Raw genomic sequence first — 18,915 nt, forward strand, 5'->3', positions numbered from 1 at the left:
AATTAGAGCACAAATCCCTCAAGTGTGAGTTGGCCGCAATGCACAATGTGGGACATGAGCTGTGTTATAATTTGTGTTTTTTTTTCTTTAATTATTTTTATTGATTGCACATAAATTCAACTGGAAATGGAACTGCAAGAACCAGAGTGAATAGGGGTATTAACGGGGTATTAGGGTTTCAGCAAATAAAGATTATGTATATATAATTAAAACATACAGTTTTCCCATATACTTTCTGTATACATCTTGCTTGCTTTTATTGCAGTCATTGAATAAGAAACATTGTTTACTTCATGTAGATAAAAATCTGTCCTGGTCATGTGATGGACACACAGGTGCACAACTGGTTAAATTTACAGTACAGTTATCAGAGATGTGTGCTGTAAGGAGCAGGGCAACTGTGTGGCCTTCACATGACCATGAAGATTGCTATATACTGGTAGGAATATAACAAATATATAATGATGGTTTCCATTCAATGACTGCAAGTTAAGATCTTAAAATCAGCGAAATACTACAAGTAGTATTTTGGTAAATTATATGGCTTTTAACATGCAGCTTTATTTGCTGAAACTGTACAATCCTTTAATCCCCTGTACAATAAATAAAATATTAAATAAAAAATAGACTTTTATTGCAAAAATAATGCCCCGTGGCTCTCCGGCTGTTGTCAAACTACAACTTCTAGTATGTCGTTTCTTAACAGCTGGGGAGCCACAGGTTGGGGGACAACTGAAAAAACACATCTCCCTACATGTTTTTAAGATGCACCTTTCATTGCCCGGCTTCTTGCTGCAGGAAAATTGTATTTGAGGAGGGGTTTTTTTTTTTTAGGGGAAAGGGGGTCTATAGGTTGTAATAATAAAAGGGCATCAGGTTTGTAGCCACTTGTCCAATTTTAATGCCATGTATTTTATGTATTATCATTGCTGCCTGTTCTTATTCATCTGCTTGCATTCATTGCCTTCCTAATATTACACATTGTAAGTGCAGACATTTCTGCTTCAGTTGGCTGTGAAGTAAATCCCCGTCTCTGCCCAGTTCCTCTCCTCTTTTTGTTTCATTCTATAGTAGATCCCTGAAAACCAATAGACCCAGCAGTTCCTAAAAAAAAAAAAAGGTCTCCCAGTGGCTCAGACTTTTCTCCATCTGAATCCTTTCTCCTGAAACAAAACCCAGGAGCCGGCACAATACCTGCCAGTGCCCCCCTCGACCACCAAATCCCCTTAATTGAAATCATACTTTTTGGCAGGCGTCCAAACAATTTTTGCAATTGTGAGCAAAAAAAAAGAAAACCCGAAGTGATTAATATCCACCCTGGGCTATGTATATATTAACAGGGCAAAGTCCTTATTATAAAGGGGGTTTCAGCTTTGTTCACAGCAGCTGAATAGAAGGGGCAACAACCTGGACTGTTATAATTGCACATTTGTATTTATTGCATACAAATGAGACTGGGTAATCGCATATAATAGGAGCCTCACATTTATTGGAGCATCTTATATACTACATATGTTCTGTATTATTCTTAGGGAGCGCATATAAGGGAATTGTATATAGTCACCATCACTGCGACTCCAGCTCCAGACTTGATCTGCATTAAATAAAATTCCTACAGTTTCCCTTTAATGAGTCGTTGGGTTAATGCTTCACTTTACCCTACAGGGTCGAAGCTGAATGACTTCTCATAGCTCCTGGCTGCCTCTCTATAGAACTTCTCTAGGATTATGGGCAGCACTCAGACACTCAGAGGTCCTGAACTCAATTAAAATGGGTTCTAATTATGCAACAAAAGTGGAATGAACCATTAGAAATACAGTAAATATCCTGGAAGAAAGTAAAAGTCCATAGTTATTAATTCCGCACCATGTATGTATACAAATTATATATATATATATATATATATATATATACACACACACACATTACATGATAGTAAAAGTCCTTAGCTATTACTTGCGCACTATATATGTGTACAATTCATTTATATCAGTATATGTGTGTGTATATATATATATATATATATATATATATATATATATATATCGATAGATAGATAGATAGATAGATAGATAGATAGATAGATAGATAGATAGATAGATAGATAGATAGATAGATAGATAGATAGATAGATAGATATGAGATAGATAGATAAATGATAGATAGATAGATAGATAGATAGATAGATAGATAGATAGATAGATAGATAGATAGATAGATAGATAGATAGATAGATCGATCGATCGATCGATCGATAGATAGATAGATAGATAGATAGATAGATAGATAGATAGATAGATAGATAGATAGATAGATAGATAGATAGATTAGAAAGTAATAGTTAACACGAGCCTTGATGCAGTTGATCAGTTTTTATTTTAGCGATAGTTTAGCATTGGGAATGAATATATTGCGCCGTGTGTCTTGTTAATTATTAATTACTCCGCAGGATCCTCGTCCTCATTCAGTCGTCAGTTCGGATCTCTCCCCACCATGAGGAAATAAACTTTACAAGCAATATTCGTTGTATTTCTCACTTGTCAGGGTTTATTTTATACTGCACGTTTCCTGCGCATCGGATATAAATAAGAACAATATTAATACAAATAGTAATATAGTAACAAATAATTAATAATATTTCTCATTTTATAAATATTTTTTTTAATATAAATTGCACTTCGTTTTGCCCCATCGGTGAAGATCAGCACAGATCTGGGAACAACTTTTTGTCGCATTGTAAACTAAACATTACTAAAAAAACTAAAACTATGGAAACACACACACACACACACACACACACACACACACGCACACACACACACACACTATGTTTATATGCAATTAAATAAAATTAATGAATTAAACACATTTTTGTCTCAATTGTACGGTGAGACATCTAACCTTAGATTAAGAAATGCATAGTCTATAATTGTGCGACACATTGGACACTGCCACACATTAGTTCTAAAACAATAATAATACATCAGTATGAATACGCACACACACACACACATACACACACACACACACACACACACACACACACACACACACACATACACACACACACACACACACACACACAAAACATATACGCATAATGCACACACATTTGCATATATACACACGCAAGACATAGACATACACCTATACACATACGCTCACACAAACATAAATAAACACGTTGACACATTGTACACACATTTTCGTTGAAGAGAACAAATCGCTTGCAGTTGTCACAATGTAGGGAGTAATAAGCAGAATATTCTCCTCTTTCTATAATCTTGCAACCAAATAAGTGTAATTATATTGTCTCACGCAGAGGGTCATCATCGTCCTATTATAATGTCGCAGTGCATGTGCGGCTATTAGACCTGGAATGGTGACTGCTTAATGTACGGAGCTATACAGTGAAAATTGCAGGATCTCTTGTCCCAGGGGATAGTCGCTCTTGTCCCGTCACTGCACCCTGTATGTGCCGGTCCCTGCAGCGTTACACTCCTATAATACAGTCCTGTATGCCTATAGGAAATAAGCAGAGTGATCAGGTCGTAGGAACAGCTGTCAGAACGCAAACATTGTGCATTCATATGTTTTATATAACGCGACAAATACCAATATTTATTACAAACTGGCGCTCCATGCTCCACAAATATAGGATCAGTTTCCCAGTGAGGCTGTAAATCTTTAGATTACTGGTCTATCATATTGTCTTTTATATATATAGTTTGCAACAATTATTTTAGATCTTGCAGGGGTCAAATATTTTTCCTTGTTCTGGTGAGATTTACAGACCTTTGAATTTTGTTGTGAATTATGTGTTAGTTTTATTCCTTGAATACTAAACGTTTTGTTACTCACTTTGCATTGTCTATTTGCTTTTATTCATTGTGTTTAGTGCTTTGTAATGTTATACTCTATGGGTGATTCTGTGCAGGTTATATGTGCCTTGTGTGTGCCTTATGAATTGTGTATTTTTGTTTATCTCGTGTCATTGTGTGTTATCTTTTGTGTTAGGCGTTGTGGTACAGTATTTTTTTTAATTCTATTACTGCTGCATGATAATATATATCAGTCATGTCATATGTGCTCAGCGAGTGTTTTATTAGGATCATTCTGTATTTTGGTGTACTCAGTGTTTTGTTGTGTATTTTTGCATTAGTGTGTCATTGATTGCATGCTATGTGTTGTTTTCTGCATTTTGTTTTGCGTGTGTATTATTATTATTATTATTAATGTAATGTATTGTGTTCTTTGTCATTGATTGTGTCCTGTTCTGTGTTTTCTGGTGTGTGTGTGTGTGTGTGTGTGTGTGTGTGTGTGTGTGTGTGTGTGTGTGTGTGTGTGTGTGTGTTAAACGTCATGTACTGTGCTATGTATCACTGATTGTATGCCATGTGTTCTGTGTGTTATTTTTTATTGTGAGTATTATATGTAATATATTGTGTTATGTGCTGTGTTCTGTATCATTAATTATATGTTATGATTTCTGCTGTGTTGTGTTGTTTTTTCTGTTGTGTGTTTTATGTCATTTATTGTATGTTACTGAATGTGCTGTGTTTTGTGTTATCTTTTGTGTGTTTTATGTCATGTGTTTTGTATAGTATTCTTACGCTGGATTCACACACAGCATTTACTCACATTTTCAGTAGCGTTTGTCTCTGCGTTTGTTTACACTCCTCCTACCCCGAAAAAAATAATAAACGCAGCATTCTCTCAGTATGGGGGTTTTTTCCTGACACTTTTCCCATAGACTTTTCTACAGGACTTCATAAATGTCAGGAACAATATATGCACACAATTAATCTAAATATATAAACGGCATCTAAAATGGAAAACACTAGCGTTTTACATGTTTTTTTCACGCAGTTTAAACGCCAGGAAAAATCTCTGTGTGAAGAAGGCCTAATACTGTTCTATGATATTGCCATATACCTGTGTCATGTTACATATACTTAGTCTGTGTTTATGGCTTGTCCTTCCAATCCCTTGCAGTAGTATTTGCTATACATACTGCTGCACTCTATGACAGAAATTATTTTCATTGCCGCAAATAAAGCAGCGTTTCTTTGCCCTCTGCTTTCCTGGTAACCACAATGTTAAATTATTGAATTATATATTTTTTTGCCCAATTTCAGACTGTCTGGAAGTAGAAATGTCGGTACCTACAGGTGAAAGTGTGAATACTGTGCACTACCATACAGTCCCCTGGGACACAGCATCATTGTCAATTCATCCTTCACCCTTTGAGAACAAAAATCTATCTATCTATCTATCTATCTATCTATCTATCTATCTATCTATCTATCTATCTATCTATCTATCTATCTATCTATCTATCTATCTATCTATCCCCAGTAGCTATCAACATACAAGTGCCTGCTTCCTGCCAGAATTATCTGACAAATAAAATACATTTTCTGACTCCTCACTATATTTAATAAATTAAATAATAATTTCCTTTCCACATTCAGTCTAATACACTTGCTATAATCTGGAGTATTTACCTGACTGATCATAAACTGCGGCTGATTTCTTGGAGACTCTTGTATTTATTTTACATCTATATATGTTTGGATATTAAACATTGTGCTTGGACTAGATCCCTAAGTAACAAGAAAACTCCTGCAAGGCCCATAAGGGAACGACCAGCAGTTTACAGTGTGCAGCGCTACGTTGGCGCAGATTATTGGTGGCGCATAATCTGTACTCCCAATAGGTTATTACCCAGGAATATACTGTACCCTGCCCTCGTAATCGTACTGTAGACGCTAGAGGTTAACCTTGACCTTGGCTGGATTCCTACCCCTAGTACAGTACTGATATAGGATTATAAATTAACCAACTAATGTACAGAGTAATGTACTTATGTAGCTTGGGCTCTTTAAATGTCTATTTATAACTGCATTGTATGCAAGTAATAGGTGATTGGGGATGCTGTTATATAACTACATGGTATAACATAGATGACTGACAGTTTCACAATAGCTGCAAAACAGAGTTAAAGGACTTACCCATCACACACACCTGTAATGCCAGTCAGCAGCCCCAGACAGCAGAGAGAGATGAAGGAAGTAGCATCAGATCAATAGCATCCAGAAGGGAAGCAAAATATCACCATACATAGTTTATTGCTATAATAACCCTGTAACAATAAAACAAGGGTCAGAACAACCCATAGTGAGTGACTGCCCCAGTCTGTAGAACCTGCATTCACTGTCAGTGATGGATGAAATGTCATTGATTGTGCAGTGCAGCCCCTGGCAGTAAAGGGGTTAAGGATCAGTGCCCCCTTCATCTCCTTCTTCTTCCCGTAACCGAGAACTCTTGATTGCTTCCTAAAGAGAATCGGGGGCATTTACTTATAAACTGCATCATTTTATAATCCTATGTATACTGATTACTGACCATTACATTACATTGAGTGTATGGGCAGAATAATTTGCTGCTGGAGATAAATGCAAACATGTCAATATAAAAAGTGAAAAGGGCAAAATATAATAACTGCATAACTAATGATTAATAAAATAATAAAAACATAAACAGAATAATAAAAATAACAATCATATGCTGGTATTATACTATGATATAGCAAAGTTGTTACAAGTATCAGAAATAAATCGTATATATCACATGCAACAATGTAGCAAAGCTATCAAATATATATGTTCCTTTACCCCCGTGTCCTAGTGACTGGTACCTGGGTCCTTAAACATATCCAAACCAGGGGCCAATTGCACTGGCTAAAATGAGATTTTTCTTAAAGAGGCAGTACAGAGCTGGAGCTTGAGAGTAGGGAGGGAGAGCTGAGGGGGGAGATAAGTGATCTGAAGAGGACAAAAAAACCTGATGATGATGATGATTACACTGGAAACTTTCTTAGTCCTGGCGAGGGTGTCAGATTGAAGGCTCTGTGCGCATGTGCAAAGGTGTCCAAACTGACAATGCTTATGAGATGAAGATAGTGTGTAGCTTGCTTCTGGGCTCAAGGAGGAGAAGAGAAATCTACAAGCCGACAAGATGAGATCCAAGGCGAGGGCGCGGAAACTGGCCAAAAGTAAGCAGCTTTCCTTTTCTCCTCTGTGCACCCTGGTGATACACTGATCCCCTTCCCTGCTGCCTGTGGATCCCTGTAGACAGATGAGCTGGTGCAGGGAGCCAGCACCTTACTCCATTCCTTTGCTGAAGCTACTACATAGATGATTATTGCCCGGTGTCCCCCCATTTTCAGGGTGAGCAGAGCAGGGCGCAGGGAGAGTCTTCTCTCTCCATCCACAGTCCCCTTGCGCCTTTACGCACAACTCAGACCTCTCTCTGCTCCTCTGGATCTAATGTGGGACCCTGAAAATGGCAAATAAATGTAACAAGGAAACTTAACGAAAAGTTGACGAGAGGGAGAGCAACTTTTTTTTCTTTATTGAATCCTTCCAAGTGTTGTGAAATTATATTCCTGGCTGTAGAAATAGTGGGCGCTAGAGGGCTGCCCAGGACATAAGGAGGAGAGGGAGCAGCCTCACCAGACTCCATGTACAGAGAGGGGAGCAGTCACAAGCAAGTTCAGGGCAAAACAACCAGGGATCCCGGATCCAGCAGTGGATTCTCTCTGTATTTGATTCTGCCTTTTCTCTGTGTACTGGATGATTTAGGATGGGGGTGGGGGAGGTGGGGGGCTGGGGGTGCAGGAGACTGTGCATTGTAATCCTGTGTATTCTATGACTGTATTGAGTATATTATATTCATATGCTTGCATTTACACTGGAGGTTTACTATGGAAGCAAACTATGAGCAGAGATTAGGATTATTATTTTAGAGCTGGAGTCTGTGATCACTGCTTGTCGCTGGAGTTTGGGATTAAGCAGCACAATTCAGTCCTGTCAAATGTATTTTACTTTCTGTTTCAATGTGGCTTTTGTGTTCATTACTCCAGTCATCTATTCACTGATTGGTGCACAGGAGGGACGTAGTAACATTGTAGATCATTTTGCTTTTAGTTGTAAAATATTTGTTTTATTCTTTTATTTTTATACGTTTAGATTATGTATTATATTTGCTTTCATGTTGCTATTTAAAATCGCTTACGACTCTGCAGTCAAGAGATCACTCATATAGCAGATTACAGCCTGAGGTGTTTTAGAAAGAATGTGCATTTATTTTATTTTACTTTTGTGTTTGTGTCCATGGCACACAGAAAGTGCAGCTTTATATCATTTTATGAAGTTATTTTGTTGTACACAGGGACCTGTATGCAGCTGCTGCACTCTTCCTATTATACAGGAATGTTCGCAGTTTAGTAACACATTAACCTGTGCACTTCATTTACACGACACGTTATTATAGGCGCAGCTGTTCTGGGAGAGGAGCTTTAATCAATGGTCAGTTCCAAGGCCCAGTAGGACTATTCCCTCCCTGAAATATTGTGCTAAAATAATATGACATAATATAGCACCTATTAATAGATCGCAATGATCCTTTATAAATGGCACAAAATTTTAATTCGAATAATATTTCGAAAAATACATTTATAGAAAATACAAAAAAAGGGTTATAGAAGTTTGGAGATTGTGTGATATTGAGAATAATTTAAATAATATATTTTCATATTATGATTATTATCATCATCATATTTTTTTATTATTATTCATATTATTATTATTCATATTATTATTATTATTATCATCTTTATTATTTATTATTATTATCATCATTGTTATCATTATTACATTGCTGATTGTTTCCCGGCAGGTCTTGGTCTCTTCCATGTATTCCTTATAAAACTATTAACCAGGGGTTGTTGGGGGCAATATGGCAGTGTCATTATAGATTATATAGCGGGAATTCACCATCTGCGGCCCGAGATCCTCCATTATTGGTTCTGTGATTTTGGGAGAGTGAGGACTGATTAGAATCAGGTGTCTCATGCAGTACAAGGCCCCAGCGTTTTATGGGGTTTCTGAGAAGGATTTTAGGGATCACAGTTCAAAACAGTAGCCTGGAGCTAAGGTTTCTCTATCCCCTGAGACTGCACAGGAGGAAAGCAGAAGCGCAGAGCAAGCAGAGCCTATATACTGCTGCTAGGTGTGCATATGTAAGCAATGCACACATACACACATAACAGTGTGATATCACGATGTGTGTGTTATCTGGGATTTTGCATAAGACTGCAATGCTGCATCTGTTTGTGTGTGTGTGTTTGTGTGTGAGTATGTGTGTATGTGTATCAGATGTGCTCTAAAATTGAAATTAGTTCAATATCCGTATACAGTATATATATATATATATATATATATATATATATATATATTACAAAGATAGATAGATATTCTCAATTGCTTTACGTTTGTAACATATTAAGTTTAATGCTATCATATATATTTTCTATGCTGCTGATATGTAACCATCGGGGGGTTTGCAGCTATTATTATTAGCTCTGGTATTATATTTGTACCTGTAAGATCAGTGTAATACAATGTAACAATGGCTTCTACTATTAATAGGCGAGTGTGTAAATGTATGTGTCACGTGTCATATCATTCATGTACAGGTAATAAAATGTCCTTTGCACAGATTATTTCTTATTACTATTATCAGACATTTGTAATGATATTGATGAACCCAGAGCTGCGGAGGGAGTGAAGGCATGTAATACCACAGCAGCTGAAATATCCTAATAAATAAGAAGCAGATGAACAACATCACTGCCAGTCTGGGGCATTTATTAGGAATAACAGGACAAGGTGATTGTATCTGCAGTGATAGGTGAACACAATCCTGATACATTGTAACAGCTATTGTTTGGTCATAGAGCCGACTTGTGTGAAGTGCAGACACATCGGTGCTTGGGCTACAGGTTCTGGTTCTTCAGACTTTGGCTTTAGTTCACTTGCAAGGTGTTTGTTGCTTTGTGCCCCCCTCCCAGGTCACAGCCTTGTAATCACATTCTTTAATCTTGGAGAATTTTGTATATATAACAGTATGGATATAGGGTCATAGTAGAGCAGGTAAATGACAGCAACCAATATGTTGCTGCATCTAGTGCCTTTATCTAGAGGAGCAGGGGATATATATATATCATAAAATTCACCACTTTGCCTTTTCTGTAAATTCTGAACCCCCTGAGTGCTGTGCTGGGAGTGTATCCCCCTCAGTGCTCAGTGAGGTTATGAGTGACAGGAGGCTTTGGGGGGGGGGGGGGGGGGGATAAACAGCAGTAACATTATTTGTTTTTATGCTGAAACAATATTTGGCTTGAACAGAAAAGGCTCATACATGCGTCTATGTCAGGAGCTCATAACTGCACAAACAGATCTGTTATAAAAATGTGAGACAATGAGAAAAAAAATTAAATACCAGAGACAGATTATTTTAAATATACCATGTATACAGTATGTATCTGTCAGCAGCTCTGCTGAAATAGAAATGAAACAGTTTGTTGTCTACTGACTGGATGATGATGATGAAGGATCTTTGTTGATTGCACCTCCACTTGGTGACCATCTGTTACACTGGTTTCCTTAGAAGAGGGGAGCAAATACATTAAGATTTGACATTCCATTAAACCATAGGATAAGTAGTAATAATGGTGTTGATGATAATTATTCTCCATCATCATCATTATCATCATCATCAATAGTAGTACTGCTAAAACAAATATATCAATATTACCACTGCAAATAATAGTAATAATAGCAGTGATAACATGACTATACTACTACTACTACTACTACTACTACTACTACTAGAACCGTCATATCAATTATACCACTGCTATACCATTACTACTGATACTACTACTACTAACAGCAGCAATAACCCTAATACACTACTATACCACCACTAATACTACTTATACATAAGTCATAATATCAACACTACTACTACTACTATATCTATATTGCCACTGCTATTACTAATAACAATGACAGCTTATCAGGTGTAATACTACTATACCAATAACACTACTACTAATAACAATTATAATAACTGTATTTTTGTCAATTATAACACTAATATACCACTTTTATTATTATTATTATTATTATTATTATTATAACATGCATAACACTTATATTAATATAACATATTCTGCATGACTCCACAATATAGGTAGACATTATTATTATTACTGTATATAGCACCGTCCTCCTCCATGGTGATGTCCGTTTTCAAATAAGAGATCACAGGAAATCCATATAGAAAATCAAACCGTGGATACAGTGTAAGCTAGATCTATAGAATCTCTGTCCACAGGAGCTTACGATCTTTAAGAGGTGAGGGCATGAGTGTGTATTATTGAGGGTTTAGGGGGAGACGTGAGGCCTGGTTATAAGTCTAGACATTTTTGTCTTGATTGACAGCACACATGGGGCTATGTATTAATAGTGTAGATTGTGCACTATTTTAGTTTTTTGTGAGATGGTACGTTTCTAAAAGCTGAAAGGCCCTACATAAATACTTAATTTAACTGGTCTAATTTGTTTTACATATCCATCCATTTGCATTTTTTTTGGTGGCATAATAAGATGGTAATATATGTTTTAAGATTGCAACTGGCTGGTCAATAAAATTTAGTGCAATGGAATAATAAATATGGTGCAAGTTCTACATGTCATATATGTATGGGGAGGGTGGGCTGATACATGAGCCCCATAATACACTGCAAGCATCACTTTATTTTGGCCTTATTTAGCACTAGAAGTTCCATATACGGCGATGTCTAAATGTATATTCTTTATGTATGTCCATAGTGTAGTCACTATGTATCTGTGGGTCTCTGCATGTGTCTCCTGTACAAGCAGACGAATATACAAATCAATCAGCATTAACCTGCCGTGTTAGTATACAATAGCTACGCTGCGGCCTCGTGTTATAACACTGCTTGTGCAGTATTTCAGTCACTGCTGAAGGTCTGCGCTATGGGCACATTCTCCCAATGCCCCCTCGTTGAAATGTACTCATTTAGCATCTACTTAGTGCCCAACCTAATATTTTACCATGTCCCGAATGTCTCCAATAAACGTTATTAACATCCTTTCTATTTATTCAAGCAATTAGAGGATACTAAGTGTTTCTGTTCCAGTAATCAACGAGCTGTATAATTAGGCTCAAAGGGGAAAAAAATAGTCTTATTCTATAATTTTGCGGCAGTTTGTTTTGATTTTAATCTAATTTTGGGTCAAGTAAATTGTCTCTTAACAGGGTGAACGTGTACAGTGTTGTGGGTGGCCTATACACGTCACTTTAAAAGAACGCCTAGTGATTAACATAAAATGCCATGTGGATCTGGAAAATGTTTTTTGTTTGATTCTATGGATTATATTATATAGCATGTGAGCATTTAGTTTATATATAGAGCTAAAGGATATATAACATGGTGAACTGCAATGCTCAGCATGCCATGAAAGCTGCGGAATTATAGTAAGAGCGTCTTGTCTGGTACTAGCCCTGAATTCACAAGGCCCCCACCTACCATGTTCCATACTGATCTCGTCTTATGTGGCAGAGGGGTCTTTGGGACTCAGGCACCTGGGCCCAAGTGCGACTGCTACCTCTGCACCCCCTATAGCTACACCCCTGTTGCAATGTGGGAGCACAATACTGGAGCAGCCCAGGCCTTGCTGTGTGTGGCAGAATGAAGCAGCTGAAGGATTATTATTTTTTGGAGTCACCATTGGAAATCAATTAATAAAATGGACATCTTTTTGCAGTCATAGCCTAAATGAAGGTTTTCACCCCTGGTGGTAGATCCAGCCGTCATTAAAGTGATGTTCTGTCCTAGAGCGTATCTATTTGTGTATATACATTTACTGATTTAAAGGGCCACAAAAACCTAATATGGGCAGCTTATGAGAGGAGCAGCTAATATCAGTCACACGTAGGTAGACATGTATATGCACTGGACATATGTGACATAAAGTTGTGAACATGGGCAGCAGGGATTTACTGGACATCCTGTTAGTCAACCCATTGGAGAACAGTATTGTCAGAATATCCTCAGACTGTAAGGACTGATAACAGAGAACAATAGATTGCATTCAACTGACCTGCAAGAAAATGACGCGTAGGTCTTGTCCACACGTAACGCAATTGCTGCAAAAAATTTCTGCAGCAATTCCGCAGAAACTAGCAGAAATTCAGCTTTGGAAAAACCGCACCCTTTCCTGCGTTTTTTACTGCAGAAAATGGTGCGGATTTTGCTGCGTTTTTCTCAATGCTGGGAGAGGGTGACATCTCCTCTGAAATACACAGCAATTCAGCCAGTTTCCGCAGCAGGAATTGACATGCTGCAGTATGAAATATATGAACTGCAGATGAATTTCTGCTCAGAAGTTTTACGCAACGTGTGGATGAGATTTGTTATGTCTCACCCACTTTGCTGCTACTGTATTCTGCCGCGTTTTTTCTGCCCGCAATTTCGGATGGAAAATATTCAGCAATTCCGCTACGTGTGGACAAGCCCTAACGGTGAGCTATAAGCTATCATTTTACATGTAATTTGAATTATTCTGACACATTTAGAGATAAACACTGTTAATAAATCAGACAAGCCCAATTGTGGTGACCACTGCAGCAATACAAGAGGATTTTTGAGTTATGAGTATAAGGGCACATTCACACGTGGCGGAATTGCTGTGGAATTCCCCAGCGGCCGTTTTTTACATTTGTTTCTATACATTTTTAGGCAAATTAGTTCAGACGTTGCGGAAAACTCCGCTGCGGACCATAGGCTGCGGACAATAGGCTGCGGACCATAGGCTGCGGTGCAGAATTTTCCCTCCGCAGCATACATTGTCTGTTGCGGAGAAGAAGCGGAATTTCACTGCGTATTTCAGCCTTTGCAATGCAAAAACTGAAATCTGTGGCAAGTCCGCTGTGATATCTGCAACGTCTGAATTACCTGTCAAATATGCAAATGTTGGTGAAGATTCGTTGCGTAATTGCCCCAAATCTGCACCATTTGCAGTGGAAAAACTCTGCCACGTCTGAACGTGCCCTAAGAATGGATCCACACGCGACAGATTTTGTTTTAGAAATTTCTGCGACTGCAAATCAATTCCAGTCCTCTGAATGTGGTCGTTTCTGCAGCAAGCACAGGGATTTCTGCAAGCTGCATTCAGATAAATGGAACGGATTTTAAGTCGTAGAAATTTCTGCATCAAAATTTGCTGCGTGTGAATCCACCCTACGACTGACCGGACTCCCAATGTAAGATTGCGATCAATCCTTCTTCTTCTACTATTGTTCAGCATTATAATCGGACCAAAAGTCTTTGCAAAATTAATGTGGAAACCCAGCCAACTTTCCATTTCCCATTTCTAGCCCCCCACCAGAAGCATTTTGTCGAAAATAGTCTCAACATGCTATGCCAGTTTATGCTGGGACTGGTGGTTCAACGGAATATGAAACGCTAATAGTTGGCCTCCCCGGGCCTATGTGAGTTTGTGTTCCACGCATGGACTTCTGCAATAGAAATGTCTGCAAATCTTTCTAGACCTCAAGGGGTTAAATCCTCATACCATCACTCTTTTTTAGCTTGACCTTCTCTACAATGTTTGCAGAATTCACATTGGCTCATGTTGACCCACAGTATAAGCTCTGTGAAATGCGTTCAAACATTACCCCTTCCTTGTTTTTCTAATGAAGGGCACCTTGTTATAAAGAGAATGACCCCCCCCCCTCCTCTTCCCCCACACAGGCACATGTACACACAAATTATTATACAAACCTATATTATTAGCCTAAAGCAGCCGAGCATATGTGGAGTATGTAAAATGTTCACATGTGATGTAACAGATTGTATTTCACAACAGTGCAGCCGAGTAATTCAAAGCTGTCGCTCAGTGTAATCTTATACCAGGGATGTAACTACTAGGGAGCTGGCGAGGAAGAAACGTCGACTTTCTGCACTCGATTCCCAGCAGGACAAATACTTCTGGATACAGACATCCAGCATTTGTTGGGTTAACTTTACAGGAAAAGTCAATGTTTTAATGAAAATAGACCCTACTGCATATTCTCTTATACCCCTTATTATATATTGTCCTATAGACCCTACTGCCTATTATATTATACCCCTTATTATATAGTGTCCTATAAACCCTACTGCCTATTATATTATACCCCTTATTATATATTGTCCTATAGACCCTACTGCCTATTATATTATACCCCTTATTATATAGTGTCCTATAGACCCTACTGCATATTATCTTATTCCCCTTATTATATAGTGTCCTATAGACCCTACTGCATATTATCTTATTCCCCTTATTATATAGCGTCTTAAATACATTATTGTATAGTGTCCTATACCCCTCATTATATACTGTCCTAAAGAGCCTAGGTTCTCAACCTATGGTACGTGTACTCCAGCAGGCACTTCTTGCACTGTGCTTAAGCTATGCGTTTAATATGCAGCACAGTTTATCATCAGAGCTTTGGGGTACTTTGAAATATTTTGTTTGAGTAGGGGGTACTTGGTTTAGAAACATTGAGAAACCCTGCTATAGCCCCTATTGCATACTATCCTATACCTCTTATTAAAGAGAATTCTATATACCTTTATTTTTATATATATATATATATATATATATATATCCCATAGCCCCCCAGTATGTAGTATCATATACCCCTTATTATATAGGATTCTATAGAAGTTAAATAATATCGTGCAACCCTTCTAATTTATTGTCCTTAAGTCCCTTAGGGCACGTTCAGACATGGCGGAGTTTTTCCGCTGCAAATGTTGGTGCAGATTTGGGGCAATTACGCAACAAATCTGCAGCAACATTTGCATATTTGACAGGTAATTCAGACGTTGCAGAAAACACAGTGGACTTGCCACGGATTTCAGTTTTTGCATTGCAAAGGCTGAAATCCGCAGTGAAATTCCGCTGCTTCTCCGCAAGAGACAGTGCATGCTGCGGAGGGAAAATACCGCACCGCAGCCTATGGTCCGCAGCCTATGGTCCGCAGCCTATGGTCCGCAGCCTATGGTCCGCAGCGGAGTTTTCCGCAACGTCTGAACTAACTTCCCTAAAAATGTATTGAAACAAATGTAAAAAACGGCTGCAGTAGAATTCTACAGCAATTCCGCCAGTCTGGCCGTGCCCTAATAGTATATTACACCACTTGTTATATAGTATTCTATCCACTTATCACATCGTATCCTATAGACCCAATTACATACTATCCTATGGACACATAGTGTAGCCTCGGCATCCTATAGCATGCCTCTTCCCAACCTGCAATGGTTAATAAAAGGGCACAATAGATTGCATTCAATTTAATTTCATATTATATGCTATCATGTACCCTTTATTATATATACAGTGGAACTCTATAATCCATACAGTAGTCTATTGCATCCTATTTTATAGTATCCTATACCCCCTTTTTTTTTTATGCAGTGGACTTATATTCGCTTTTCAATATTCTTCACACCCTACAGCAGTGCTTCCCAACCTGCGGCTCTCGAGCTGTTGCAAAACTACAACTCCCAGCATGCCTTGCTGCATAGCCATTTATAATAACATTGTAAACCAGGGGGTGATATTGGAAGGCCACAAGCAGCAGCTCATTATAAAGTATCGCAAACCACATACAGGATTGAACCTCTTTGTTCTGTGCCCCTTGCAGTGTCCTGCTCTTTTTTATAGTTGCACATATTTAATCTGTCCATATTAAAAAAAATAATAATAATGGTGTCAGACAATTGATTTCTACAATGTAACCAAAAATCCACATAGGACTTTTTTCAACATATTTTGAGCTTGCTGGCTGATGAAGAAGCCACAAAAAACGGCAGCCGGTCCTATGGCCACCTTTACTATGCCTTATTCTTCTGCTATACCAAGACCACAGGGCCTTTGTACAGCCTAGTGAAAGCCATTTCCACCAAGTCATTGTAAATGAGATCTATATCCATGCAGGGGGTGATATTGAAATGCCAAAGACGGCAGCTCCTGGGTTACTAAACTGGTGCTTTCTACTTTGATTAGAGGGCACAGATACATATAAAGTGGCACGTATAAACGTCTATACATGAGATGCTACAAGTTAGGGGCGTAGTGTCTTAATTTAGCAGTATCTCATGTTAACAGGTTTATATGGACTTCTAGTACAAAGTTACTTCTTATATGTCCAGAGAGTCTTGGAAGATGAGAAATGTGCGGATATTTTATCAAGTTATTACTTTTCAGATAATTGTTCTTAGCAACTAGTTGGATTACAGAGTACTCGGATAACAGAAGTGTATATATATGAACTGTTATCCAGATACCGTGTATTGTACTGCTGACTTTGTTTTTAATAAAGATATCCAATGATTCAACGAGACAACAATTCTTCTTTTTCTAACTAGTATTTGTCCCATACTGAATAAAACAACCATAAGACTTATGATCTGGAGAATTCCCGCTTACTAATGTTTATGTCTATCAGTCTATGTGTAGCAGTTATAATGATCTTTTTCTTGCTGTTTGGTTTAGTTGCTTGTAGTTTATAATCATTCTGTCTGTGCTGTTATGTAAATAGCCTCTTCATGAACTGATTTTTTTGGTGGGCTTGTGCTTATATACAGCAGCCAATCTGAACAGGCAGAGCTGCAGTGGTGTACAGTTACACAGTCCATGCTATGACGGGCAAGTAACTTTTCTCAACCTAAGCAACTGTGTGAGGCCCCATGCACACGACTGTAGAATTTGTCCATTGGGACTTTTGGGACAAAAATTACTGAACAATTCACTTCTATAGACCATGGACACCAGCCAGTATTTTTGTGGGAAGGTGTCCGGGCCGTAGAAAGCCTCCGCAAAAGAAAGAACATGTCCTATCTTTTGCTTTTTACGGTCCGTGCTCCCATACTTTGTATGGGAGCAGGGGCTGAAAATGCTGATGGCTTTCCGCTGCCGTTTGCGGTCGGCCGTGCCCGCAATTACAGGCAGTCATTACGGGCATGGCCGTGTGCAAGAGGCCTCACAATGTAAATGCAGCCATCAAATGCTGTAATCCCTAGCGACCGGTGAGAAGTTACTGGCACCTACACATTTTATTGCCATAGTAAAAATGTAAAATTACGCTGTTCCCCTTGAAATTAATGGAGGCCATGTAAAACAGTTGCCCTCCACTCTGACTAAGGCCTGATTTACACGAGCGTGTGCATTTTGCGCACGCAAAAAATGCAGCATTTTGCGTGCGCAAAAGGCACATAACAGCTCCGTGTGTCATCAGCGTATGATGCGCGGCTGCGTGATTTTCGCACAGCCGCCATCATTATGACACTCCGTTTGAATGTTTGTAAACAGAAAAGCACGTGGTGCTTTTCTGTTTACATTCAGAGTTTGACAGCTGTTGCGTGAATCAAGCAGTTCGCACGAAAGCACGCACGGGTGCGTGATGCGCGAACAGCGCACAAAGATAGGACATGTCGTGAGTTTTTTTCAGCGGACTCACACTGAGCAAAACTCACGGACTGTCTGCATGCCCCCATAGATTAATATAGGTGCGTACGACACGCGTGAAAAGCACGCGCGTCGCACACACATATATCACGCTCGTGTAAACGAGGCCTAATAAAGGGGGTTCCTCAGTGGGGCATCCGCTCTAAGACTTACAAAATGTTTCATGGGTGACAACATATAAATATCCCAATAGGCACCTCAAAACCTTTAGCTTAATCCATATTGTCGACATAAGATTTCACAATAAAATATATTACAAGTAGTCCTTCAGACTACCAAGATTTGATTTGGTTTTGCTTGTAGTGGTCTATGTGGATAAGTTATTGAAGACTCTACTTTAAACCAACTACCTGAATCCCATCTGTAATGACTAAGTCTTAGGCCGGATTCACACGAGCGTGTTCAGTCCGTGTTATACAGTCCGTATGTCAGCCGCATTTCCCGAACTGAACACAGT

At 38.6% G+C, this 18,915-nt stretch overlaps 1 protein-coding gene and 1 long non-coding RNA gene across 5 annotated transcripts in view; one reads left to right on the forward strand and one right to left on the reverse strand.

The window, feature by feature from the left end:
- The window catches only part of PRDM16 (PR/SET domain 16), a 500,485-nt gene that overhangs the window by 11,906 nt on the left and 469,664 nt on the right, over positions 1-18,915 (forward strand). For 3 of the 4 annotated variants that reach the window (XM_075839400.1, XM_075839395.1, XM_075839397.1), the window contains exon 1: positions 6,943-7,057. The exons of the other annotated variant lie outside the window; for it this stretch is intronic. In XM_075839400.1, the coding sequence (XP_075695515.1) occupies positions 7,021-7,057 (37 nt within the window). In that variant the 5' untranslated portion in view covers positions 6,943-7,020. Of the gene's footprint in view, positions 1-6,942; positions 7,058-18,915 lie in introns of those variants that run through there. 4 annotated transcript variants of the gene reach the window in all.
- Positions 2,373-6,444, reverse strand: LOC142662520 (uncharacterized). Its single transcript, XR_012850956.1, has 3 exons — positions 6,015-6,444; positions 3,203-3,522; positions 2,373-2,568 (listed from the first exon to the last, which is right to left on the reverse strand). It is a non-coding gene; the product is annotated as an uncharacterized LOC142662520 (long non-coding RNA).

This window comes from Rhinoderma darwinii, chromosome 10, assembly GCF_050947455.1.
Source record: "Rhinoderma darwinii isolate aRhiDar2 chromosome 10, aRhiDar2.hap1, whole genome shotgun sequence".
Lineage (NCBI taxonomy): Eukaryota > Metazoa > Chordata > Amphibia > Anura > Rhinodermatidae > Rhinoderma > Rhinoderma darwinii.